Raw genomic sequence first — 20,334 nt, 5'->3', positions numbered from 1 at the left:
ATTGTTGAAATAAACAGCACAATTGTTTGTTGTCTACCATGCTGATTGCCATTACCAATTTATTCAACCGTTTTTTCGTATTCAATTTAGCTATAAAATTTGTTACAATAATGACCTCTCTCCCAATCATGAAGCATTATGTTTGACAAAGTCCTCGGTGTCAAAGAATCTTTGTTGAAGTAATTCCACAAAATTCTTTAAATGAACCTAGAGTAGAGACGTTCACATGAATTAAGAATATAGCATAGGGTCAATTTTTTTCACACACGGTTTGATATGTACATGGTTCAACAGCGCAGGAAGTATGTATACAAAACATTTAAATTTTTTTTTGTAAACTATGCCCTAAAAAGTTAACTAAATGACATTAAAAAATATCATTACGGGAAGTTACAAAGGACAATAGGGACAATAGGGTGAAATATCATTTTGAATCCCTGCATCTCTTAAACAAATTGTTGATGAATATATCGAATGATCAAATAATATATGTATATTGATTATTGATATAAAAGATAAGAATAATTCACGCCACTCTTGACCTCCAATGACCTGATGTTTACATTTGTGTCTTTGTTCTTTATCACTCTTTGTAAGACGCTCATTTGAGAGCAACATTCATTGCATTGCTAAAAAATACTTTTAACACTGTACCATCTCCAGTATGTTGGGTTCAAAATAGACGCTAGTTTTAGTATGACTTACAAAATGGCTTATCAATTTGTATAAAATATTTCATAGTTGAGCAAAGTAAATGATAGCTGTAATTTTAAATTCATAAATGCGTTTATGCCTTTGGTTGTGAATTTAATAAAATCCTACCAATCAATTGGCAGTTTTAATATATTTTGCATCAGGTACTGATTGCGCTTTTATCTTTCATCACAGATCGATATTTTTTAAGAAGTAAAAAGGAAGTTTATGTTATTGTTTTAACACTATGCCAGCTCTGTGCAGCAGCAGGTAAACATACAAAACTAAACATGTTGAATTTACTGATTGTATAATGAAATAGTCGTTTTACATTTTTCATTTGGTTTCTCACAATTGAAAATTGTTCGTCCACAGACAAGCCAAATTAATATGTACTTATATTTCCAGCCAAGAAAACGTGTGAACCTCAGGAAGATGTTGTGTCCATATACAGTGACAAATTTGACGAAGCCCCCTCAAGGCTTCGGACCATATTTCATCAAAATACACCGCTGTGCAGAATATTCACAAACTCACTATCCGTCGAAACCAGTGAGATGGCAAAAGATAGGCATCGTACTGTGAGATTCACTGACCTTTAAATATTACGAATACATTTTACGTAATCACACCAAGTGTAAATGCTCCACCAATTTAACAGTCTTTCAATACAACAGAGAAAGGCGTGTAGGTAAGTGAAAACATACATAATATTACGTTATAGGACACCCCGAACTTAATTCCCACAAAAAAGATTAATGCTATTCCATAAGCTTTTCACTTCATTGTTTAAGCAAATTTTATTATTTCACCATACAGTCACGGGGAATGCACCTCTTATCCTGCATACTTGTACTAGTGAGGGATTTTGAGTAATATCAATTGTACGATAAGAACAAGAAAATGCATGCGCTGATTGGTCTCTTGCCGAGTTTGCAATTTGCATTAGCCTTTGCATCCGACCAGAGCTTATTCAATAAATTCAATCAAAATAATTTGCAAATAATCAATCAACGATAATTTGCAAATCAATCATGAATATATATAGAGAATGAATTAGAAGTTTTTAATATTTATCTGTTTTGCATTACTGTTAATTTATAAAAAGATGTTTTACGCGTTTGCACTGGCTCATTGCAAAACCTCAAAGAGTGAGATCTCTCGACCATTGGTCACGGGCTTCCACTCATCTGCTCTCGAGAGATGTCAATGTCAAGAAATAATAGTTTTCTGTTTTGTTCGATTTCAGCTGTGAATGTGATGTTAGGGTGCTCTCGGTTCAGATAGTCAAGAAAGAGAGGGACGTGATCGGAGGGATGAAAAAGTAAAAAACACTCGTCAACTTAGCGTCGGTAAAGTAGTGGTTTGAATGAAGAAGGACATTTATTAAGCCAGGATTGTTCGTGAGAGGACATGAATATATCAGCAAAGAGAGGGCCCAATGGACTGCCCATACTTGTCTACTCCCCGAAGTGAGGGGATTTTTGAATAATATCAATTGTACGATAAGAACAAGAAAATGCATGCGCTGATTGGTCACTTGCCGAGTTTGCAATTTGCATTAGCCTTTGCATCCGACCAGAGTTTATTCAATAAATTCAATCAAAAATAATTTGCAAATAATCAATCAACGATAATTTGCAAATCAATCATGACTATATATAGAGAATGAATTAGAAGTTTTTTTTAATATTTATCTGTTTTGCATTACTGTTAATTTATAAAAAGATGTTTTACGCGTTTGCACTGGCTCATTGCAAAACCTCAAAGAGTGAGATCTCTCGACCATTGGTCACGGGCTTCCACTCATCTGCTCTCGAGAGATGTCAATGTCAAGAAATAATAGTTTTCTGTTTTGTTCGATTTCAGCTGTGAATGTGATGTTAGGGTGCTCTCGGTTCAGATAGTCAAGAAAGAGAGGGACGTGATCGGAGGGATGAAAAAGTAAAAAACAGTCGTCAACTTAGCGTCGGTAAAGTAGTGGTTTGAATGAAGAAGGACATTTATTAAGCCAGGATTGTTCGTGAGAGGACATGATATATAATACTTGCATTTTTGAATAATATCAATTGTACGATAAGGAAAATGCCCAATGCCGAGTTTGATTTGCATTAGCCTTTGCATCCGACCAGACACCATCAATTTGCTCAATACGATAATTTCCCATGTTAAAGAATAATATTTAGTGCATTACAGTTCGTTTAATTGCACCTAGAGAGAGTAGTCTGCTTCAAATGTCTCGATTTCAGCTGTGAAGTGATGTTCCGTTTGAATGTGAGTTGTGAATGTGTTGAATATTATGCGGATGGTTTCGTCAACAGGTATGTTAGTAAATAGGGATACGACATCAAAACTAGCAAGGACAAAATTACTGGAGTTGATTTCGCAGTTTACGATTTCTTCGACAAAGAGAAGGAGTTTTGATGATAAAGTTGCTTGTAGTGAAGGGTTTTAGGAGTGGGATAAAAAACTTTGCTAGTTTATACGAATAGTGATTAATGGAGGAAAGAATGGGTCTGAGAGGGATGTTACATTTATGTATTTTAGGAAGACCATACAATATACCTATTCGTGAACCAGTAGGGTAAAGTTTTTTGTAAGTTTCTTGGCCGATAGATTTAGCATCTTTCAACTTTTTTAATAAAGACTTCACTTGATTTTCTCGTTGTAAAGTGACTTTTACTGGATCTCCATCAAGAGGTTGAAACTTTGTTGTGTCAGATAAGAGTGTGTTCATTTTCTTTATGTAGTCGTCTTTGTTAAGTATTACGATGCCATTTCCTTTGTCAGGCTTAGTGATGAGGATAGTTCTGTCGTTTTTTAAACTATTTAAAATGTTCAAGTCTTCTTGTGAGTATAGGAAAGGTGGTGGGCTGTAACTTCGGAAACCTGAGTGGGCAATGTCTTTTAATTTGCATTTGATCGAGTCTGGAAAAAATCCGGATGATTCATTAACAGGTTCTCGTTTAAGGCGGTTGTAGAGTTTTTCTAAGGGTGTTAGGAAGGTGCAAATGTTTAACATTTTCGGTGGGACGGAAAAGTTTAAGCCTTTTGAAAGGATTTTTCTCTCTGTCAGTAATGAGGTGGTTTGAGAAGTTGAACACCACTTTATCAGGGTCGATTGGGATGTTGTTGTCATGTTTGGATGTGAGACGGAAAAGTTTGCGATCTTGGATATGTTGATGTTGCATTAGTTTTCTTGAATTTTCACGATCGGAGACATTCTTAAGGTGTATAAAGTCAATTTTGGAGATTAGTAACGCCAGGTTGGAGTGTGCTTGTGTTAGTTGTGCTGAGAGGACGCGTATGCGAGCGTGTTTCCGTTTATTTCTTCTTGAAGGAGTTTATTTTGGCATTGGCGATAAGCGCTAGAGTTTTGTAAACGACGACTAGCTACTTTGAACCACAGGAATCTTGGTATCACAGAGCGCTTTCTGCATGTCGTAAGAAAATCCAAGTCGAGTTTGGCTTTTCTCAGCTTAAGTTCAAGTCGTTGGAATTTTCTAAATGCTTCGAGTGCTCCATTATTATAGCGATTATTTAAAATAGTAGCGAGAGACTTGCCGAGCGGAAAGCGAATTCGTGTTCATTACGACAATCATACATAGCGCCTGACGAAAACAACCATGTTATTTGCCTAAACGCACGCGCTTGGATTGTTTGTTCAACACAATATCACAGATGACAATATTTAACTAATTAAGGATCTCTTTACCGTTCGGCTCATGCAAACAAAAGCTTTGTTTGGGACGAAGTGTAAAAAGTAGTAGCTTGTTCAACAAACGTCGAACAGTATCTACATTTTATATGATTGACAACAGGGCAACAAAAATGCAGGAACATCCTTCAAAATAATTATATAATTATATATAACTCTAATTGAGTGGGCGCATGTCTATAAAACTTACAGGAGCGGAAAGTTGAAATTAAATGAAGATATGATCTTGATATGAACACCGCACTGCATATAACAATCTTTCAGCGGAAAGTTGGTTGAAATATCGTATAAAGACAAGTATGGAAACTATTTTGATCATGATTTTACATGAAATATAACTAACAAGCAACGTTAACAGCATAGTAAAAGAAAAACATAATGTACATAAGCTAGCAGCAGCAGCAGACAAAATAATTGTTGATACGAAAAAGGAAAAAACATACCCAACATGTGTTGACAATGTTAAGCAAGCCGCATTCTGAAAAAACAAATAGGGTGTGACAAATGTTTTCAAAATTAGAAATGATACAAAATTATCATTATTATGACCATCGCCCCGCGAAGCTAATTTGTTGTGATAAACTATTTGGCAAACCATAGCAGCATCATCCATGGGAAAAACTTACAGAAAAAGAGAAAGAAATAGTCGCTACGGCCAAATTTTTACAGATCGTCGTCAAGATATGTTGGTATGCAGTTGACCATTATAACATGCACTTCCTATTGAAAATAAACTGAAAAATTTTATTAGATGTGTTAAATGCATTTTTTGTCCAATTTACCTTCAATCGACATAAAAATACATCTTTTCACATTCATACAATAGCATATTGCCAGAATTTATATTTAACTTCATTATTTTATTTAAAACGTTCAAAATGATAAGAAAAATTAAAGGCTTTTTCACTAATGAAATAATCATCAACATAAATAGCCTCTATAGTGCATTAAACAGAAGTAAAATGTTTCTATTAACGACGTATCGGAGAGAAACTAATTATTAGCAGATTAATTTGCAATTAAATGGTTGCATAACACACCGCACCTAAAAACCTTGACCACTACCATGAGTGAGAAAAATTAAATCAAAAATGTGCAATAATGACCATTCCGGTCTACCCACGGGTGATACACCACATTTCTAAACTTTTTCTTAACCATGCATTTAAATATTTTTTCACGTTGACTTCACACATGTTTCAGTTAGATTCAATCTGCGAAATATTCGGAACTATGGCGGTCAAACCAAAATAGACAAAATGAGAATGAACGAAACAGGAATTCTTAATATTTTCAATCTTGATCGAGCTCATACAAACGAGATAATAATAAATTGCTTTTCACACAATTACTACATCCCGTCTCACTTCAATTGTATCATCGATTCTTTAATTTGGTAAATACTACATCCCGTCTCACTTCAATTGTATCATCGATTCTTTAATTTGGTAAAGAATTCTCCAAATATATTTTGTGGGAGAGCAATTCAGACCACCGAAGAATTTAATACAAAGTGATCTTAGAAAGTCCCACTTAATTAGCATCACATTCCAAACAAACAAGAGTGGCAAATAAAAACCTCTTCCCATAATATTGATGTGAAGATGCTCTTTCAAACATCAAGGCTTCCGTTGAAGTGCCTCGCGGAGGATTAATGTGTCGAATTTTACACAGTTTAAGATGCAGTACACATTCTATATTTTTAATTTAGTTCATATAAGAACGTAAAGCGGTGGTTATTGTGCCATCATGGTCGTAGGAAGATCGATAATTAAGGAGGTTCACATTCATATGAGCATGTTATAATTTATATATGCATACATGAATGAAGCCTCTCAATTTTCAACCTTCGTATGGCCCAGGCAATACCGACAAAATGCAAAGTAACAAACGGCTCCTAAACATTACAAAATTATTAAGCTGAACAATGCATGATTATTTTAAATACAGTAATATTAAACAATTAACAATTTCGGAGCGTACATGAATCATCATAGTTATGTTGCTGCAGCAATTCGCCCACAAAAGGAAAGGTTTGTTCGAGCAGTACATAGCTTCCTACCAAGTACTAAATCAGTCGAAGGATGTCCTTCGACGAGAAAAAAATTTTTTTTCGGTGCGGTTAACCATGGGAGGTCAAGCATACCTTTGATACAATTGAGTACGGTATAAAATAAGGCAGCATTTTGTAACAATACAAACAGGCATAAACAGCAGATTTGTGAGGTGTTAAGTAACAAGAAAAGAAACTTACTTGTTTGTTGTATCTTGAAGTGAACCAGAATCTGAAAAAAATGGGTACGTAAAAATGCTTTGCAATTGTGACAGTAGTAACTATGATTGTAGGCTTAATAAATATACCGTAATAGATATCAATTGACAAAATTTTCATTGCTAATAAAGATACTTTATTTGACAAGATTAATGTTAGATCACTGACTTGAATCACCTCGGACACACAAAATTAGTATAAATATTAAATTGATCGAAACAAACCTCTCGTGAAACGCTTTTTGCTTTAATAAAACACGCAATCTAACTTTATACAACGTAAAATAGCGAGGAAACGGGCTCTTTGATTTAACAAGCGAACGTTTATCTCGTTTAGGTACCATTGCCAACTTTTCACAGGCATTATGGGTGGTTTTCGCATTTGTCTTATGCAGCAAAACGTTAATGGAGGAAACAATGGATTAGGTAGGAAAACAAATGACTTTTATTATTCATTTACACAGCGACAGGTTTTTGAAGATATAGTTCACTTTATTGAATAATAACTTTTTTAATATCCAGCCCTCGAAGATGAAGTTGTCTCAATTTACAGCAAAAACTTCACAAATATTCCCAAGGACAGGGAGCCATTTTATGTAAAGGTTCATCGATGTGTACTCAACATGAAAGACGACGGTTACAATGTTCCAGGTCCCGAACGTTATCCTCAACCCACAAAAATGAAAGAAATTGAGATTGTTGTGCCTGATTTAAAAAGCTACAAGAAGTTTTATAAATATATTGTCTACGATCACATTTCTTGTTACTGGAAGGAGTGGTCAGGCCAGCCAATGAATTTTGATTTACACAAGAACCTTACTTCAAACGAAAGTAAGCCAGATTACTGAATGTGAGAATGACGTTGAATAACCACAGCTTAACTTAAAAACTTCATTTTGTTCTTACAGTTAACGAAACAGAATTTAAATCTAAGGTTAAATACAATCCACCAAACGTGAGAGGATGTAATGACTACTGCAAGAATCAACAGCCACGTTTTAATGTACACAGTGAACCCATGGCAGTTAATATTCATCAACTCTTCATACCATTCAAACAATGCCTGCCTGGTTGCAAAGCAACAGAGAACATTCTAAATGTTAGCACGAAACTCAAAAATGGCTTCTATAAGCATTTAAAGATCATAAAACATACATCTTGCAATCCTTGGAGTCCATCTACGCAATTACCAGCCGATAGCAATTTACTGGCTGTTATATTAAACACTTGGAAATCACAACGTTTGAATAAACATCAAAGGGGAAGTGATGCAGGTATGAATCTCTATGATATACTTGTAAGAAAAAACTACGCAAAGTTATGTTCATCACTTAAGAAGTATACTTCTTGTACACACTTGCATTTATGTTTCATTATTCTCTTTATTATTTCATTCCTATTAAAATTTCTTCACAGATATCAAACACATTTTGTTAAATAAAGGATTGTTCCTCTACATCACATCACCTAAAATGATGTTTGCTGCTTTCGTCCTCTCAATTGTCCTCATTTCAATACTTATTCTGGACTGCAATTTGTGTTGTCGTAAAAAAGGAATAATGTATTTGTTGATGACTTGTGGAAAGAATAAAGAGTGCGAAGATTGCATAAGAAGACGTCAAACCATGATCGAAATGGTTTAATAGAATGCTGAAAAGACACAAATCAAAAGAAATGAAGAATACAGAGAACCAGACTGAGTCATCAATAAAAATTGATGCAGACACAGGAAATGACCCCACAAGAACAAGACTTGAATTAGTTGTGACGTGGTCAGCGTAAATGCAGAAAAATTATGGGTACTAATACAATTAAATCTAACAAAATTAATATCAGCGTACTGATATAACTATGTTTTCCTGGTATCTCGCATTTGAAGTAGCTTGTAAATCTCCGTTTGTCCATTTTGAGAATTATAGACACACCTTGTGTAATCTGCTACATGCTTATTTTTTATTTATTTCTTCTGGTTATATAACAAACTTGAATTTTCCTGTGGTCAAGATAGAAATTAAGGCAAAACATTCCGCTATAACAATAATATATGCCATCTAAACTTTATTCGATAAACTTTGTATTGGACGAACTTTCTACTGTATGGAAATAAGCTTTGTATTGAACAACTCTTTAACAAGCACTCTATTATAAGCTCAAAAATCATTATAAATAAAATTAGAAACGATTGTAGAGAGTCATATTTCACGGTCTCTATATTTGTCTGATTTAATCCATGCAGCAAAACCATTTCTGTTAAAAAAAACAGACATGTTGGAAATAATATACATACCTATTTTTTCTCGCAACATTACTATCGTAAAGATGTTAGCAGATATTATTGCGACAGATATTTGTGTCGACAAAACACTATACTTTAAGAGGTGATGTCATTGTCTTTACTATAAATATCTCTAGATTTTTTTTATTTTAGGCAGGATATGCTGTTCTGCTTTTTTGCTATGTGTTGTCAATCATATGCATCATTGTCATAGTATCGTTTGCGTAACAGAGAATTCGAATAAACCTATGTATGCTGGTGTATTTTTTCATCCATATATATTATACTTGTTATATATAAAATGTTGTCAAGAATATTAATGTCTTTTATCAATATTTAGCACTTGAAGATGAAGTTGTCTTGATCCACATCAAATACTTCACAAATATTCCCTAAGACAGGAAGCCATTTTATGTAAAGGTTCGTCGCCGTCAATGACGGTCCAACGGGTTCCTATGTGCCATGTGACAAACATTATCCTCAACACAAAAAATGAACGAAATTGAGATTACCGTTCCTGATTCAAAATACAAGAAGTTTTATAAATATATTGTCAACGATTACATTTCTTGTCATTGGAAGAAGAGTTCAGGACCGGCAATGAACTTTGATTTACACAAGAACCTTACTTCAAACGAAAGTAAGCCGGATTACTGAATGTGAGAATGACCTTGAATAGACATAGCTTATACTAATAGAAGATAAATCTAAAGTTAAATACAATCCACCAAACGTAAAAGGATGTAATGACTACTGCAAGAATCCACAGCCTCGTTTTCCTTTGCACGGTGAACTTATAGTTGATGATGTATTTCAACTCTTCATTCTATTCAACCAATGCCTGCCTGGGTGCAATGCAACAGAGAACATTTTCAGTGTTACAACAATATTCAAAACAGGCTTTATTACGTGTAAAAAGATCATGGAACACACATCGTACAATAGAGTATTTCTTTGACCGCAATTTTTGCCTAGAACAGGATAACATAAAAATTGATGAAGAAGAACAAAACAAGAAACGGCTGAAAGCTACATTGACGTATTGTATGAACTGTATACTTGTCTAAGAACTCGTGCGGCTTTATCAAAAATCTTTACTTGTTGTCTTTCCCATATAAGAATCTTAATTCATTGATGTTTTTCTCGAGGCGTTCTACTTCCTCGAGCTATTCACTTAAAAGTTTCTCTCAAACATGTTCGTCGTTATTTATTAGCATACACGCGTATTCAATTCTGACAGGGCAAACCATTGTCAAATCTATAAGTTTCCTAAGTGCATGTTATTCATTAAAAATTAGAAAAATTTAGCAAACACGACTTGTCATACATAACGTCGTAAAAATGACGCTAAAATGACGTTTATGCCCATATATAGACCTTTTGCAGTGACGTCACGCACGCCTTAGCAATTGTTGCTGGGGGAGCATCTGGAGGACAAGCACATGTGCACGCTTTATATGTTAATATGGCTAGTAAAATAAAGTCAGCGCTTTCTATGTCAAAAAAAGGTTTTTTGCCTGGATATATAGAAAATATTCAGTGTAAGGATAGTAAAGCGCGTTACAAAATGAAATTAGGACATTGCAATGGAGATGATCCGTACGAAATACCAAAAAATCAATGGCTCGACTATATCGATCTGTGGCCTGCTGTCAGCTACATTCATGTTGGCATGTATTTATTATTTTCGGTCAGTCTTTGCACGAAAGAGCAGTTAAAAAACCATAAGAGTCTTGGTAGTTATCAAAATTTTGTGAATGGATGGGTGCGTGAAGTGTTGGTGGAAAAATATGACAATTATTGCTTGCTTATAGCTCAAAGCTGCTTGTCGCACCAACAGAGCTTCACCTTCCAAGTGTCTGATCACAAGTATTTGCTATCCAGAGCCGAAGAAATTTTCAACTGCAGCAACAAGATGGGACTCCAGCATGAAGAGGTGGCAAGAGACAAATATCAGAAATGAGTAAACACAATTCATGAAAATGTTTCAGTAACAAACAGTGGATTCTGGATTCATTTGACCCATGGATCTCTTGGTGCCTCTCATGATGGACTTGTCTCTTGCCAATGTTGTGGCAATGGGATTTGTGAAATAAAGGTTTGTTATTCATTGTGTCTATGTTTCATGGGGGAAAGGTCAACATAATAATTACATCGCCTGTTGATATTGTTTTGATAGTGTCCATTTTGCCATAAAGATGAGACAATTGAAACTTCAACAGATGACAGGTTGTTTTGCATTGAAGTAAAAAGTGATGACACAAAACAACTTAAAAGAATTCATGCGTATTACTATCAAGTACATTTGTAAATTATTCTAATTTCATTTAACAAGCTTAATGTATAGCAATTCACTTTCTTAAGTTATTGCTCAGTTGTCATGCACTGGTTTCAGCTAATGTGATTTTGTTGTGTGGACAGAAAAAGACTTGTTTTCATAAATTCCTTTAACAAGCTTAATGCATAGAAATTCACTTTTTTAGGTTATGGCTCAGTTGTCATGCACAGGTTTGAGCTACTGTGATTTTGTTGTGTGGACAGAGAAAGACTTGTTTGTTGAACGAATCTTGCAAAATAACGAATTTCTAGAAAGGAAGATAGAGGCAGCAAAGAAATTTGTGTTGAGGAGACTCCTTCCGGAATTAAATGGAAAATGGTACTGAAGACCGAAAAATTGAATAAATGAAATATAATGAAATCAAATGTTTTATGAATATTATTAGTACAATTTTAAGTGTATGCATGCAAAATCTTTTAAAAGATATTATTTAGTCATAAGGTAAGACAGAATCACAAATGTTAATTAGTGCACAGCTAACAGTAACTATTTTGTCAATCGTATTGGGCTCATTTTCTTTAGAATTGACAAAATCAATTGGCTGAGTTGAACTCAGAAGTGCATATTTCTTTGTAATGTTTCCAATCACTCTTTCCACATGAATCCTCACATTAGCAATTCTTCTGGTTTGTTCAACTTCAATGCCACTGAGCTGTTTTTTTACCCTTAGTAAAAGCTGGCATCTTGATAGTTGCACAGTACAAACCAACTGACTCCTGGATATCAAAGCCTTTATCAACTAAGATTACATCTCCAGGTAAGAGCTTATCAAGGAGACCACTGTTCTCAGTCAAATGTTTGTCACTGACTCTTCCTCCAAGCCACTGGAAACAAAGCTTATTGTACACTGGGGGAGTGACAGCAATTAAGTACTTAATCGTGTTGTGGTACTTGTAGGATGAGTAAGTTTGTGCCCTCACAAGAGGATTTAATGCACAATCCAAAAAAATCTCAAAGCAATCAATGATGGCAACACATTTAGGGCAGTGTTTTCTAAAATCCATGGGCAAGGTCTTTCTTAAGGCTTCCTTATCAGGCCATAAAATAAGAGGGCTTAATCAATTATAAAGAGCAATTACTTGTAAGAAAATTCTTGATACAGTTTCCTTGTTGATGTTTCCAAATCGATAAACCAAATCTACACCAGTTAAATTAAGTCGCAGTTTCATAACTCTTAAAAGCAACTGCCTAAATGGTGACAAAGAACATTTGGGAGAATGCATAAAGGTAGGGGCGTACCACTTCCAGTGTTGCCGACAACATCGTCCAATTTGGCAGACCAGTGTAAAAGAGGACTTTTTCGTCATCATTTAAGAAGGATTTCTCGTCAAGCGTCATGTCACTTATCTTGTTTTTTAACTCAAGATTTTCTTGGGTCAAGCGATTTATCTCGCTCTTCATTGCAGTTATTTTATCCAAACTCAGTTCTCTTTGTGAATATTTGGTGTTCGATTCTGATTCTGACAATCAAGCAGATGTGGCTGATATGACTCCGTGTTCTTCGTCTACAAGATGGGTTGTCAAGGTCGATTGGGTCACTGCTGACAGTACTGTTTCATATAATCATCAATGTCTGTTTTTATAATCATCTGTTTCTATAATTTACTGTTTTTATAATCATCAATGTCTGCCCGACGAATTCTTCGAAGCCACAAAGAACGACGTTCCTTGAGTAAATCTTGCAATATTTTGCTTGCATTGGATTTCACAGCTGGTATGCGATAAAAACCTAATTCCTTATCCCTATCAGCACGCTTCGAACAGCCATAAATTACGCAAAAGTTAACCATCCTTAACAATAATATTGCTTTGTTATTTACAGGTCGCGTTTGCTTGTCCTCCAGATGTAACGTCAACGGGATTGTGACGTCACATGCAATGGGTCTATAGTCTATAAAATGTGACAGGTATTAGCGTTCACTAAAACTACATTCAAAGCTTTACTTTTTTTTTGAATTCCCTTATTAGTAATCACATGAGTTTATCATTTTTCCGCGTTCAAGGAATTATGTAATTCTTCATACCCAAGCTGGCTGATCTGTTTTGCCCTTTTCACATTCAAACATCTCTCGATCTCTCTTTCCTAACAGACGGTCAATTTTGGCGTCCAAAACCTCTAGGTCAGAGCAGGGATTATTGGAAGTTTAACTTAAAACAGAAAAAGAATCAATTTAACGCTGTTGCCATGACCATACCACACAAGATTCATTTCGCAATTTTGATATCTGTGGACGACTTTCACAAATGAAAAAACCCCAGCAAAGTCCAAATGCTGGTAAGTTTCGTAAATAGAAAGAATAGTTGTTCTGAGATTATACAAAATCCATTACCAGCCGACAATTTATAAAGTATAATAAAAACTTCCTCGAATAAAAGATCAAAACTCAATACTTAAGAAACAAACAAGACAGTTTTTACACAGTAATATTTCAATTTATTACAATTCATCATCGGATTGTTTTCTCAAATATTGATTAAAACATGAACATTTTATTCGGAATATGTTTTCTTATTATACTAAAGGAAAGTACAGCTTTTCTCTATTTGTCGCAGCAAATTCATGCTAGCAAGCTGATTTATTCTGCTTGCGGATGAATATGGCGACGATTGATTCAACAAGACATTCTGTAATAAAGTAAATGGTTTGAACCAAAGTAAATGTCAACAGCAACAAATGGTCAACAACAACAAAAACAGTCCTTCTCAGGACTATACCAACCTGGACGATCTACATTTACAAACATGTAAAGACATTCTGTAATAACGAAAATGCAAATTTCAATTTTTTATGACCTTTCGTGTTTAGAGCAGATTTTTGAACTTTACATGCCTTAATTTTAACACCTAGTTTCCTACTATCGATTGATTTCGTATGACAAACATACGAAAATTTCGCTCCTTCATTAATTGAGCTTTCCTGCTTGCTGTTGCGTGATCTCACAGTCGTTTTTCACATGATTATGATTGATTCTTGACCCCTCACTCTCATAAACCTCTTAAGATGGCCTGCTGTGCTGACGTGCAGAGCAGATTAAGTTTCAATGACACGTACGAGCACTGCCACTCATAACAAAAACAACTGCGATTGTTTTTACGTAAGAGTTACATGCCTGCTCATTGTAAGTAACGTTCAACTGTGCAAATATCATAGAGAAAACTATGGGTGAGTAAAACAGACTACCTTGATCATCGAATTTAAAAGTTCGTGCTTTACCAAGTCATTAATTATAAAAAATCTTTCATTGAACCTGTAATGCGAATTTGAAATACATAATTATGTAATATAAGAGGCGTGTATAGACACAATTTTTTATGTATGACCAAGCTTTGTTTTTTTAAGGTATCTTTGAAAACTTAATATATACTTGGGTAATGTTTGTGGTCTTTGTTTTTGAAATAAGCGAAAAGGTGAATGGAAGAAACCATGGATTAGGTACGATAAAATATGAAGTCTATGAAATTAAACTTCATAGAATCAAACATAAAATAATATGGTGAATGTTAATAATGCTTTTCATATTATTGTATGTATAACAACAATGTGTACTCGTTCATAAATCAAGATTGTTTATCTTTTTAAATTTCGTGAATAGGAGATAGAAATATCCTGCACTAGATACAAAAAGGACGGCTTTAAACATAATGAAAATGGCATGGTCAACGTTAATATTCATTTTCTATAATTATAGTCCTCAAGCAAGAAGTTGTCTCAATTTATGATGAAAACTTCACTGACATTCCGAAGGACAGGGAGCCATATTATGTTAAAGTTCAACGTTGTGTCATGGAAAAAGATAAAATTCCTACATGTGGAATTTGTTGGCCCCAACCTATTACATTGACAGAAGTCGAGATTGTCGTTCCTGATTTAAAAAACTACACAAAATTTTATAAATATATTGTATATAATCACACTTCTTGTTACTGGGAAATGACCTTAACAGTTTTGAACTTTAATCTACACAAGAATCTACCTTCAAACGAAAGTAAGGACTTCTGTATTTAATTAAAATTTAAACTGAGATCTAAATTTGAAACGCTTTTCCTTTTGTGTTTACAGTTAACGAAACAGAATTTACAACAAAAGTAAAATACAATCCACCAAACGTGAGAACATGTAATGACTATTGCAAGCATCCACAACCTCGTTTTCATCTGCACAGTGAATATATAAAGGTTCTTTTACGTTATCTCTTTATCCCATTCACTCAATGCTTGCCTGGTTGCAAAGCAACAGAGAAAATGAAGATTGTCAATACAAAGAGCATAGATGGTTCAATCCAATTTCAAGTCGTCAGGGAACATATATCTTGCCATCTCTGGAGCACAACACAACAGTCCCAATAATTCAGCATTTTGGAAGTGGAGAAGAAAGTATACGAATTTGTGCAGTGAACATCAAGATCAAGTAATTTAGTTGGTGCTATTGTTTAATGCAGGATGGAAATAATAGAAATTCACAAGAAGTTTATAAGTATAAAAAATAAATGAATGTTTCAATAAAGGTTTCAAAATTAAAGCAACAGAACAGCTGCAGTCGTACTCTCGCAACCGCCAACAATATCCCCAACAAATACTAAATGATAACGATACTACCCTCCCCCCCTAACAACCTTGTACTAACTCCGGATGGTGATTATCTCGACAACATTAAGTCTTTATTGAACGTATCTCCAGATTATACGCTCTTCTTGAAATAAAACTCGTACATAATACTTGGCATTAGTGAACCTATTACTTGGTAATTTACTTTTTTAGTTAACATTCAGCACAATTAGTTATACATCCAATTTAGTTAACATCCATCAAAACGATGACTTTGCTGCCAGACAATTTTTTGCATTTTTTTTAGTATGGAACAAATGGAGAACTACCTTGACCGGAGTTCGGTTGCTTATGCGATAAACATGTGTTAATCCTCAAATATCTAATGAGGAAATATATATATTATTGGAACAAGTCATCAACAGTTATAATACTAAGATCGCCAAAATTTTATTTGGTTCCAATACGAAAATTTCGCTCCTTCATTAATTTAGCTTTCCTGCTTGCTGTTGCGTGCTCTCACAGTCGTTTTTCACCTGGTTATGATTGATTCTTGACCCCTCACTCTCAAACCTCTTAAGATGGCCTGCTGTGCTGACGTGCATTAAAGAGCTGATTAAGTTTCATGACACGTACGAGCACTGCCACTCATAACAAAAACAACTGCGATTGTTTTTACGTAAGAGTTACATGCCTGCTCATTGTAAGTAACGTTCAACTCTGCAAATATCATAGAGCAAACTATGGGTGAGTAAAACAGACTACCTTGATCATCGAATTTAAAAGTTCGTGCTTTACCAAGTCATTAATTATAAAAAATCTTTCATTGAACCTGTAATGCGAATTTGAAATACATAATTATGTAATATAAGAGGCGTGTATAGACACAATTTTTTATGTATGACCAAGCTTTGTCTTTTTAAGGTATCTTTGAAAACTTAATATATACTTGGGTAATGTTCGTGGTCTTTGTTTTTGAAATAAGCGAAAAGGTGAATGGAAGAAACCATGGATTAGGTACAATAAAATATGAAGTCTATGAAATTAAACTTCCTAGAATCAAACATAAAATAATATGGTCAGTCTTAAGATGCTTTTCATATTATTGTATGCATAACAACAATGTGTACTCGTTGATAAATGAAGCTTGTTTATCTTTTTAAATTTGGTGAATGGGAGATGTGAATATCCTGCACTAGGTACAAAAACGACGGCTTTAAACATAATGAAATTGGCATGGTCAATGTTAATATTTCACGATAAAATAAATGCTTCATAAAATGAGCAGTTCACGTGTGTAGTAATGAGCATTAAACGATGAATTTTCTGAAAAACAATCTTAGTCTTCTTTAGGTGTCTTTAACAAATTCAAATTTACATGTATAATATGTGGGGTGTTCATGAGCAAGAATGTGCATAGTAAAACAGAGAACAAGACTACTAACAATAAACCAGGTACAAAAACAAATAATGATTTGAATTATGATGAAAAAAAGTTAACGTTAATATTCATTTTCTATATTTATAGTCCTCAAGGAAGAAGTTGTCTCAATTTATAATGAAAACTTCACTGACATTCCCAAGGACAGGCAGCCATATTATGTTAAAGTTCAACGATGTATCATCGAAAAAGAAAAAAATCCTATATGTTCATTATGTTGGCCCCAACCTATGACATTGACAGAAGTCGAGATTGTCGTTCCTGATTTAAAAAACTACACAAAATTTTACAAATATATTGTATATAATCACACTTCTTGTTACATGAGTACAAACTTAACAGCCTTGAACTTTGATCAACACAAGAATCTATCTTCAAACGAAAGTAAGGACTTCTGTATTTAATTAAAATTTAAACTGAGATCTAAATTTGAAACGCTTTTCCTTTTGTGTTTACAGTTAACGAAACAGAATTTACAACAAAAGTAAAATACAATCCACCAAACGTGAGAACATGTAATGACTATTGCAAGCATCCACAACCTCGTTTTCATCTGCACAGTGAATATATAAAGGTTCTTTTACATTATCTCTTTATCCCATTCACTCAATGCTTGCCTGGTTGCAAAGCAACAGAGAAAATGAAGATTGTCAATACAAATAGCATAGATGGTTCAATCCAATTTCAAGTCGTCAGGGAACATATATCTTGCCATCTCTGGAGCACAACACAACAGTCCCAATAATTCAGCATTTTGGAAGTGGAGAGGAAAGTATACGAATTTGTGAAGTGAACATAAAGATCAAGTAATTTAGTTGGTGTTATTGTTTAATGCAGGATGGAAATAATAGAAATTCACAAAAAGTTTATAAGTATAAAAAATAAATCAATGTTTCAATAAAGGTTTCAAAATTAAAGCAACAGAACAGCTGCAGTCGTACTCTTGCAACCGCCAACAATATCCCCAACAAATACTAAGTGATAACAATACTACCCTCCCCCCTAACAACCTTGTACTAACTCCGGATGGTGATTATCTCGACAACATTAAGTCTTTATTGAACGTATCTCCAGATTATACGCTCTTCTTGAAATAAAACTCGTACATAATACTTGGCATTAGTGAACCTATTACTTGGTAATTTACTTTTTTAGTTGACATTCAGCACAATTAGTTATACCATCGAAAAATGAGGACTTTGCTGTCAGACAATTTTTTTGCACAAATGGAGAACTACCTCCATTTGAGAGGAGTTGTTCCATGCTTTAGAAAAAACCTTAATGTCTTGTAATAAATCGCCAAGTTCAATGTCAATTTCTTTTGAGTAGACTTTCTCGTTTCTGGATTAATGAAAATAAAAAACGTCGTGATCATGTTCATCAACAGTCACATCATTGCTATATGGCCCTATACTAGATAATCTCTTCTTACAATATTAAAATGTTAATGTCATGATGCAATTTAAAATTCTAGCGAGGTCCTTATCTTCTCTTGAAGCTCAATACTTGAAGCCTTGACCGGTGTTCGGTTGCTTATGCGATAAACATGTGTTAATCCTCAAACATCCAATGAGGAAATATACATAATATTGAAACAAGTCATCAACAGTTATAATACTAAGATCGCCAAAATTTTATTTGGTTCCAATATTTATACTTAGTGTGAAGTAATCAAATCTCGTGTTTACAAGAATCTTAAATGCGAAATGGAGTGTATTCCCTCTTGTGTTAAAGGCAGCTTTGCTTGTTGGAGGTACTTCTGGAAAACTGACATCGTCAGAATAATTTTCTGGCTATAATTTATTTATCTAGTTAGAGCTTTGTACAGTACTTTTACCAACGCTAGAGCCGCCACACCATGAAATTCTCTACGGCTGTTAGCCTGCCTTAATTCAATTCAACACATTATGCAATTCATTTTTTTCAACAATTAGTGACTGAACAAGTTTTCTCTGTGTCATCACGACAAGTTCTTCGATTCAAAGTCATTCGTTGCCAAGCTTTTCACTTTCAACATATTTTGCTGCTTAAGTAACAGCTTGAGTATACTTCTCGTGTTAAACTCCGTTTTCCGCAATAACATCTTAAATTGATCCTACCACTAACTATAAGCGCATTATCCTTGGTCTTCGTCTTAACCCTCACCACTCTCATCATTAAACATTCATCACTCTCAGGGCGTTTGTTCTTCGTCAGAATGAAGATCACATTAGTGACATTATAATACAAAATATTTTCCTTGAGCTCGATTAAAGTTTTTCTCGTATTTTTTCTTATCTTTTGCCATTGCGATCATTCATATTTTTGGACAATATTATATCTCTGAATCCGTATCAACAAAACCAACAGGAAGATCTTTAATTGTTTTCATTCTTCCGAAAAAAAATTCTCTCATTTGCATCAGATGCGTCGATAAAATTTTGCGTAACATTTCAACATCATTGAGAATTCAACACCATTTTCCTCACGCTGTTCACAATTTTTGAACTTGTTTCGACTGCGCGGTTTAATGGAAGTTTTCAAATGGTTGTAGAATTTAGCCCCGGATTTTAAAATGGCCGTATAAAAGCGTAACGTCATCAAAGATATGTTAAATAGTTTATTTGAAAATTATAATGCCACCATCTCATACAAAAATCGCAACTAATAACTACGCCCTAAGAACTCTTTGAACACTAAGGGGCTGATAACATGATCCCGGTAGCCGGGACTCAGCCAAACGTTAAATGATTTTGGAAAAGATTTAATACTTGACATCAGACAAATCATCTCAAGCAATTTCACAATATTCTGATTTAATAACTACCCAAAACATTTAAAATTAAAAATACCAATTTGCCCGAATTATCGAATTACAACAGGAATAACGTGTGGCGCTTTGCAAACACAGTTGTAATTTTTAACCTTGAAGTTCTGGCCTCTCTCAGTCCCTTGAAATCATAGGGCTAGCACGCTATCCGGGCCAGCTCGCCTCCATATAATCAGGCTCTAAGAGTAATTCATCAGCCAGTATTGAAGCAAGAAAAAAGCAGAAGTTACTGTAAAAATTTAAA

The 20,334-nt window shown here is 34.4% G+C and overlaps 3 protein-coding genes and 2 long non-coding RNA genes across 8 annotated transcripts; all 5 read left to right on the top strand.

Annotated features, from left to right (window-relative positions):
• The first annotated feature begins 1,154 nt into the window (after nt 1-1,154).
• LOC124435607 lies at nt 1,155-2,385 on the top strand. Its single transcript, XR_006945083.1, has 2 exons — nt 1,155-1,384; nt 1,943-2,385. It is a non-coding gene; the product is annotated as an uncharacterized LOC124435607 (long non-coding RNA).
• Nucleotides 2,386-4,760: 2,375 nt separating this feature from the next.
• LOC124435554 lies at nt 4,761-8,869 on the top strand. Of its 2 annotated transcripts, none has more exons than XM_046985545.1 (5): nt 4,761-5,100; nt 7,020-7,108; nt 7,205-7,513; nt 7,591-7,956; nt 8,126-8,869. In XM_046985545.1, exons 2-5 carry the CDS (start codon nt 7,048-7,050, stop codon nt 8,323-8,325), a joined length of 936 nt encoding a protein of 311 aa, XP_046841501.1. In that variant the 5' UTR covers nt 4,761-5,100; nt 7,020-7,047; the 3' UTR covers nt 8,326-8,869. The 2 variants fall into 2 exon arrangements, with proteins under 2 accessions (XP_046841501.1, XP_046841500.1); XM_046985544.1 differs by having other exon boundaries at nt 8,099-8,869.
• A 1,853-nt stretch (nt 8,870-10,722) lies between these two features.
• On the top strand, nt 10,723-11,853 carry LOC124435635. The gene is made up of 2 exons (XR_006945111.1): nt 10,723-11,055; nt 11,441-11,853. It is a non-coding gene; the product is annotated as an uncharacterized LOC124435635 (long non-coding RNA).
• Nucleotides 11,854-13,524: 1,671 nt separating this feature from the next.
• On the top strand, nt 13,525-15,814 carry LOC124435569. Of its 2 annotated transcripts, none has more exons than XM_046985574.1 (4): nt 13,525-13,570; nt 14,636-14,728; nt 14,985-15,281; nt 15,356-15,814. In XM_046985574.1, the coding sequence occupies exons 1-4, from the start codon at nt 13,540-13,542 to the stop codon at nt 15,640-15,642; spliced, it is 708 nt and encodes a 235-aa protein (XP_046841530.1). In that variant the 5' UTR covers nt 13,525-13,539; the 3' UTR covers nt 15,643-15,814. The 2 variants fall into 2 exon arrangements, with proteins under 2 accessions (XP_046841530.1, XP_046841531.1); XM_046985575.1 differs by lacking the exon at nt 13,525-13,570 and adding an exon at nt 14,388-14,458.
• Nucleotides 15,815-16,480: 666 nt separating this feature from the next.
• Nucleotides 16,481-18,198, top strand: LOC124435566. Of its 2 annotated transcripts, XM_046985569.1 has the most exons (5): nt 16,481-16,587; nt 16,765-16,857; nt 17,194-17,295; nt 17,369-17,665; nt 17,740-18,198. In XM_046985569.1, exons 1-5 carry the CDS (start codon nt 16,584-16,586, stop codon nt 18,024-18,026), a joined length of 783 nt encoding a protein of 260 aa, XP_046841525.1. In that variant the 5' UTR covers nt 16,481-16,583; the 3' UTR covers nt 18,027-18,198. The 2 variants fall into 2 exon arrangements, with proteins under 2 accessions (XP_046841525.1, XP_046841526.1); XM_046985570.1 differs by lacking the exon at nt 17,194-17,295 and having other exon boundaries at nt 16,487-16,587.
• The last annotated feature ends 2,136 nt before the right edge of the window (nt 18,199-20,334 follow it).

The sequence above is a fragment of the Xenia sp. Carnegie-2017 genome, unplaced genomic scaffold (genome assembly GCF_021976095.1).
Source record: "Xenia sp. Carnegie-2017 unplaced genomic scaffold, XeniaSp_v1 HiC_scaffold_14, whole genome shotgun sequence".
Taxonomy (NCBI): domain Eukaryota; kingdom Metazoa; phylum Cnidaria; class Anthozoa; order Malacalcyonacea; family Xeniidae; genus Xenia; species Xenia sp. Carnegie-2017.
Note: the sequence above shows the minus strand (reverse complement) of the source record. Positions and strands in the feature narration are given on the sequence as shown.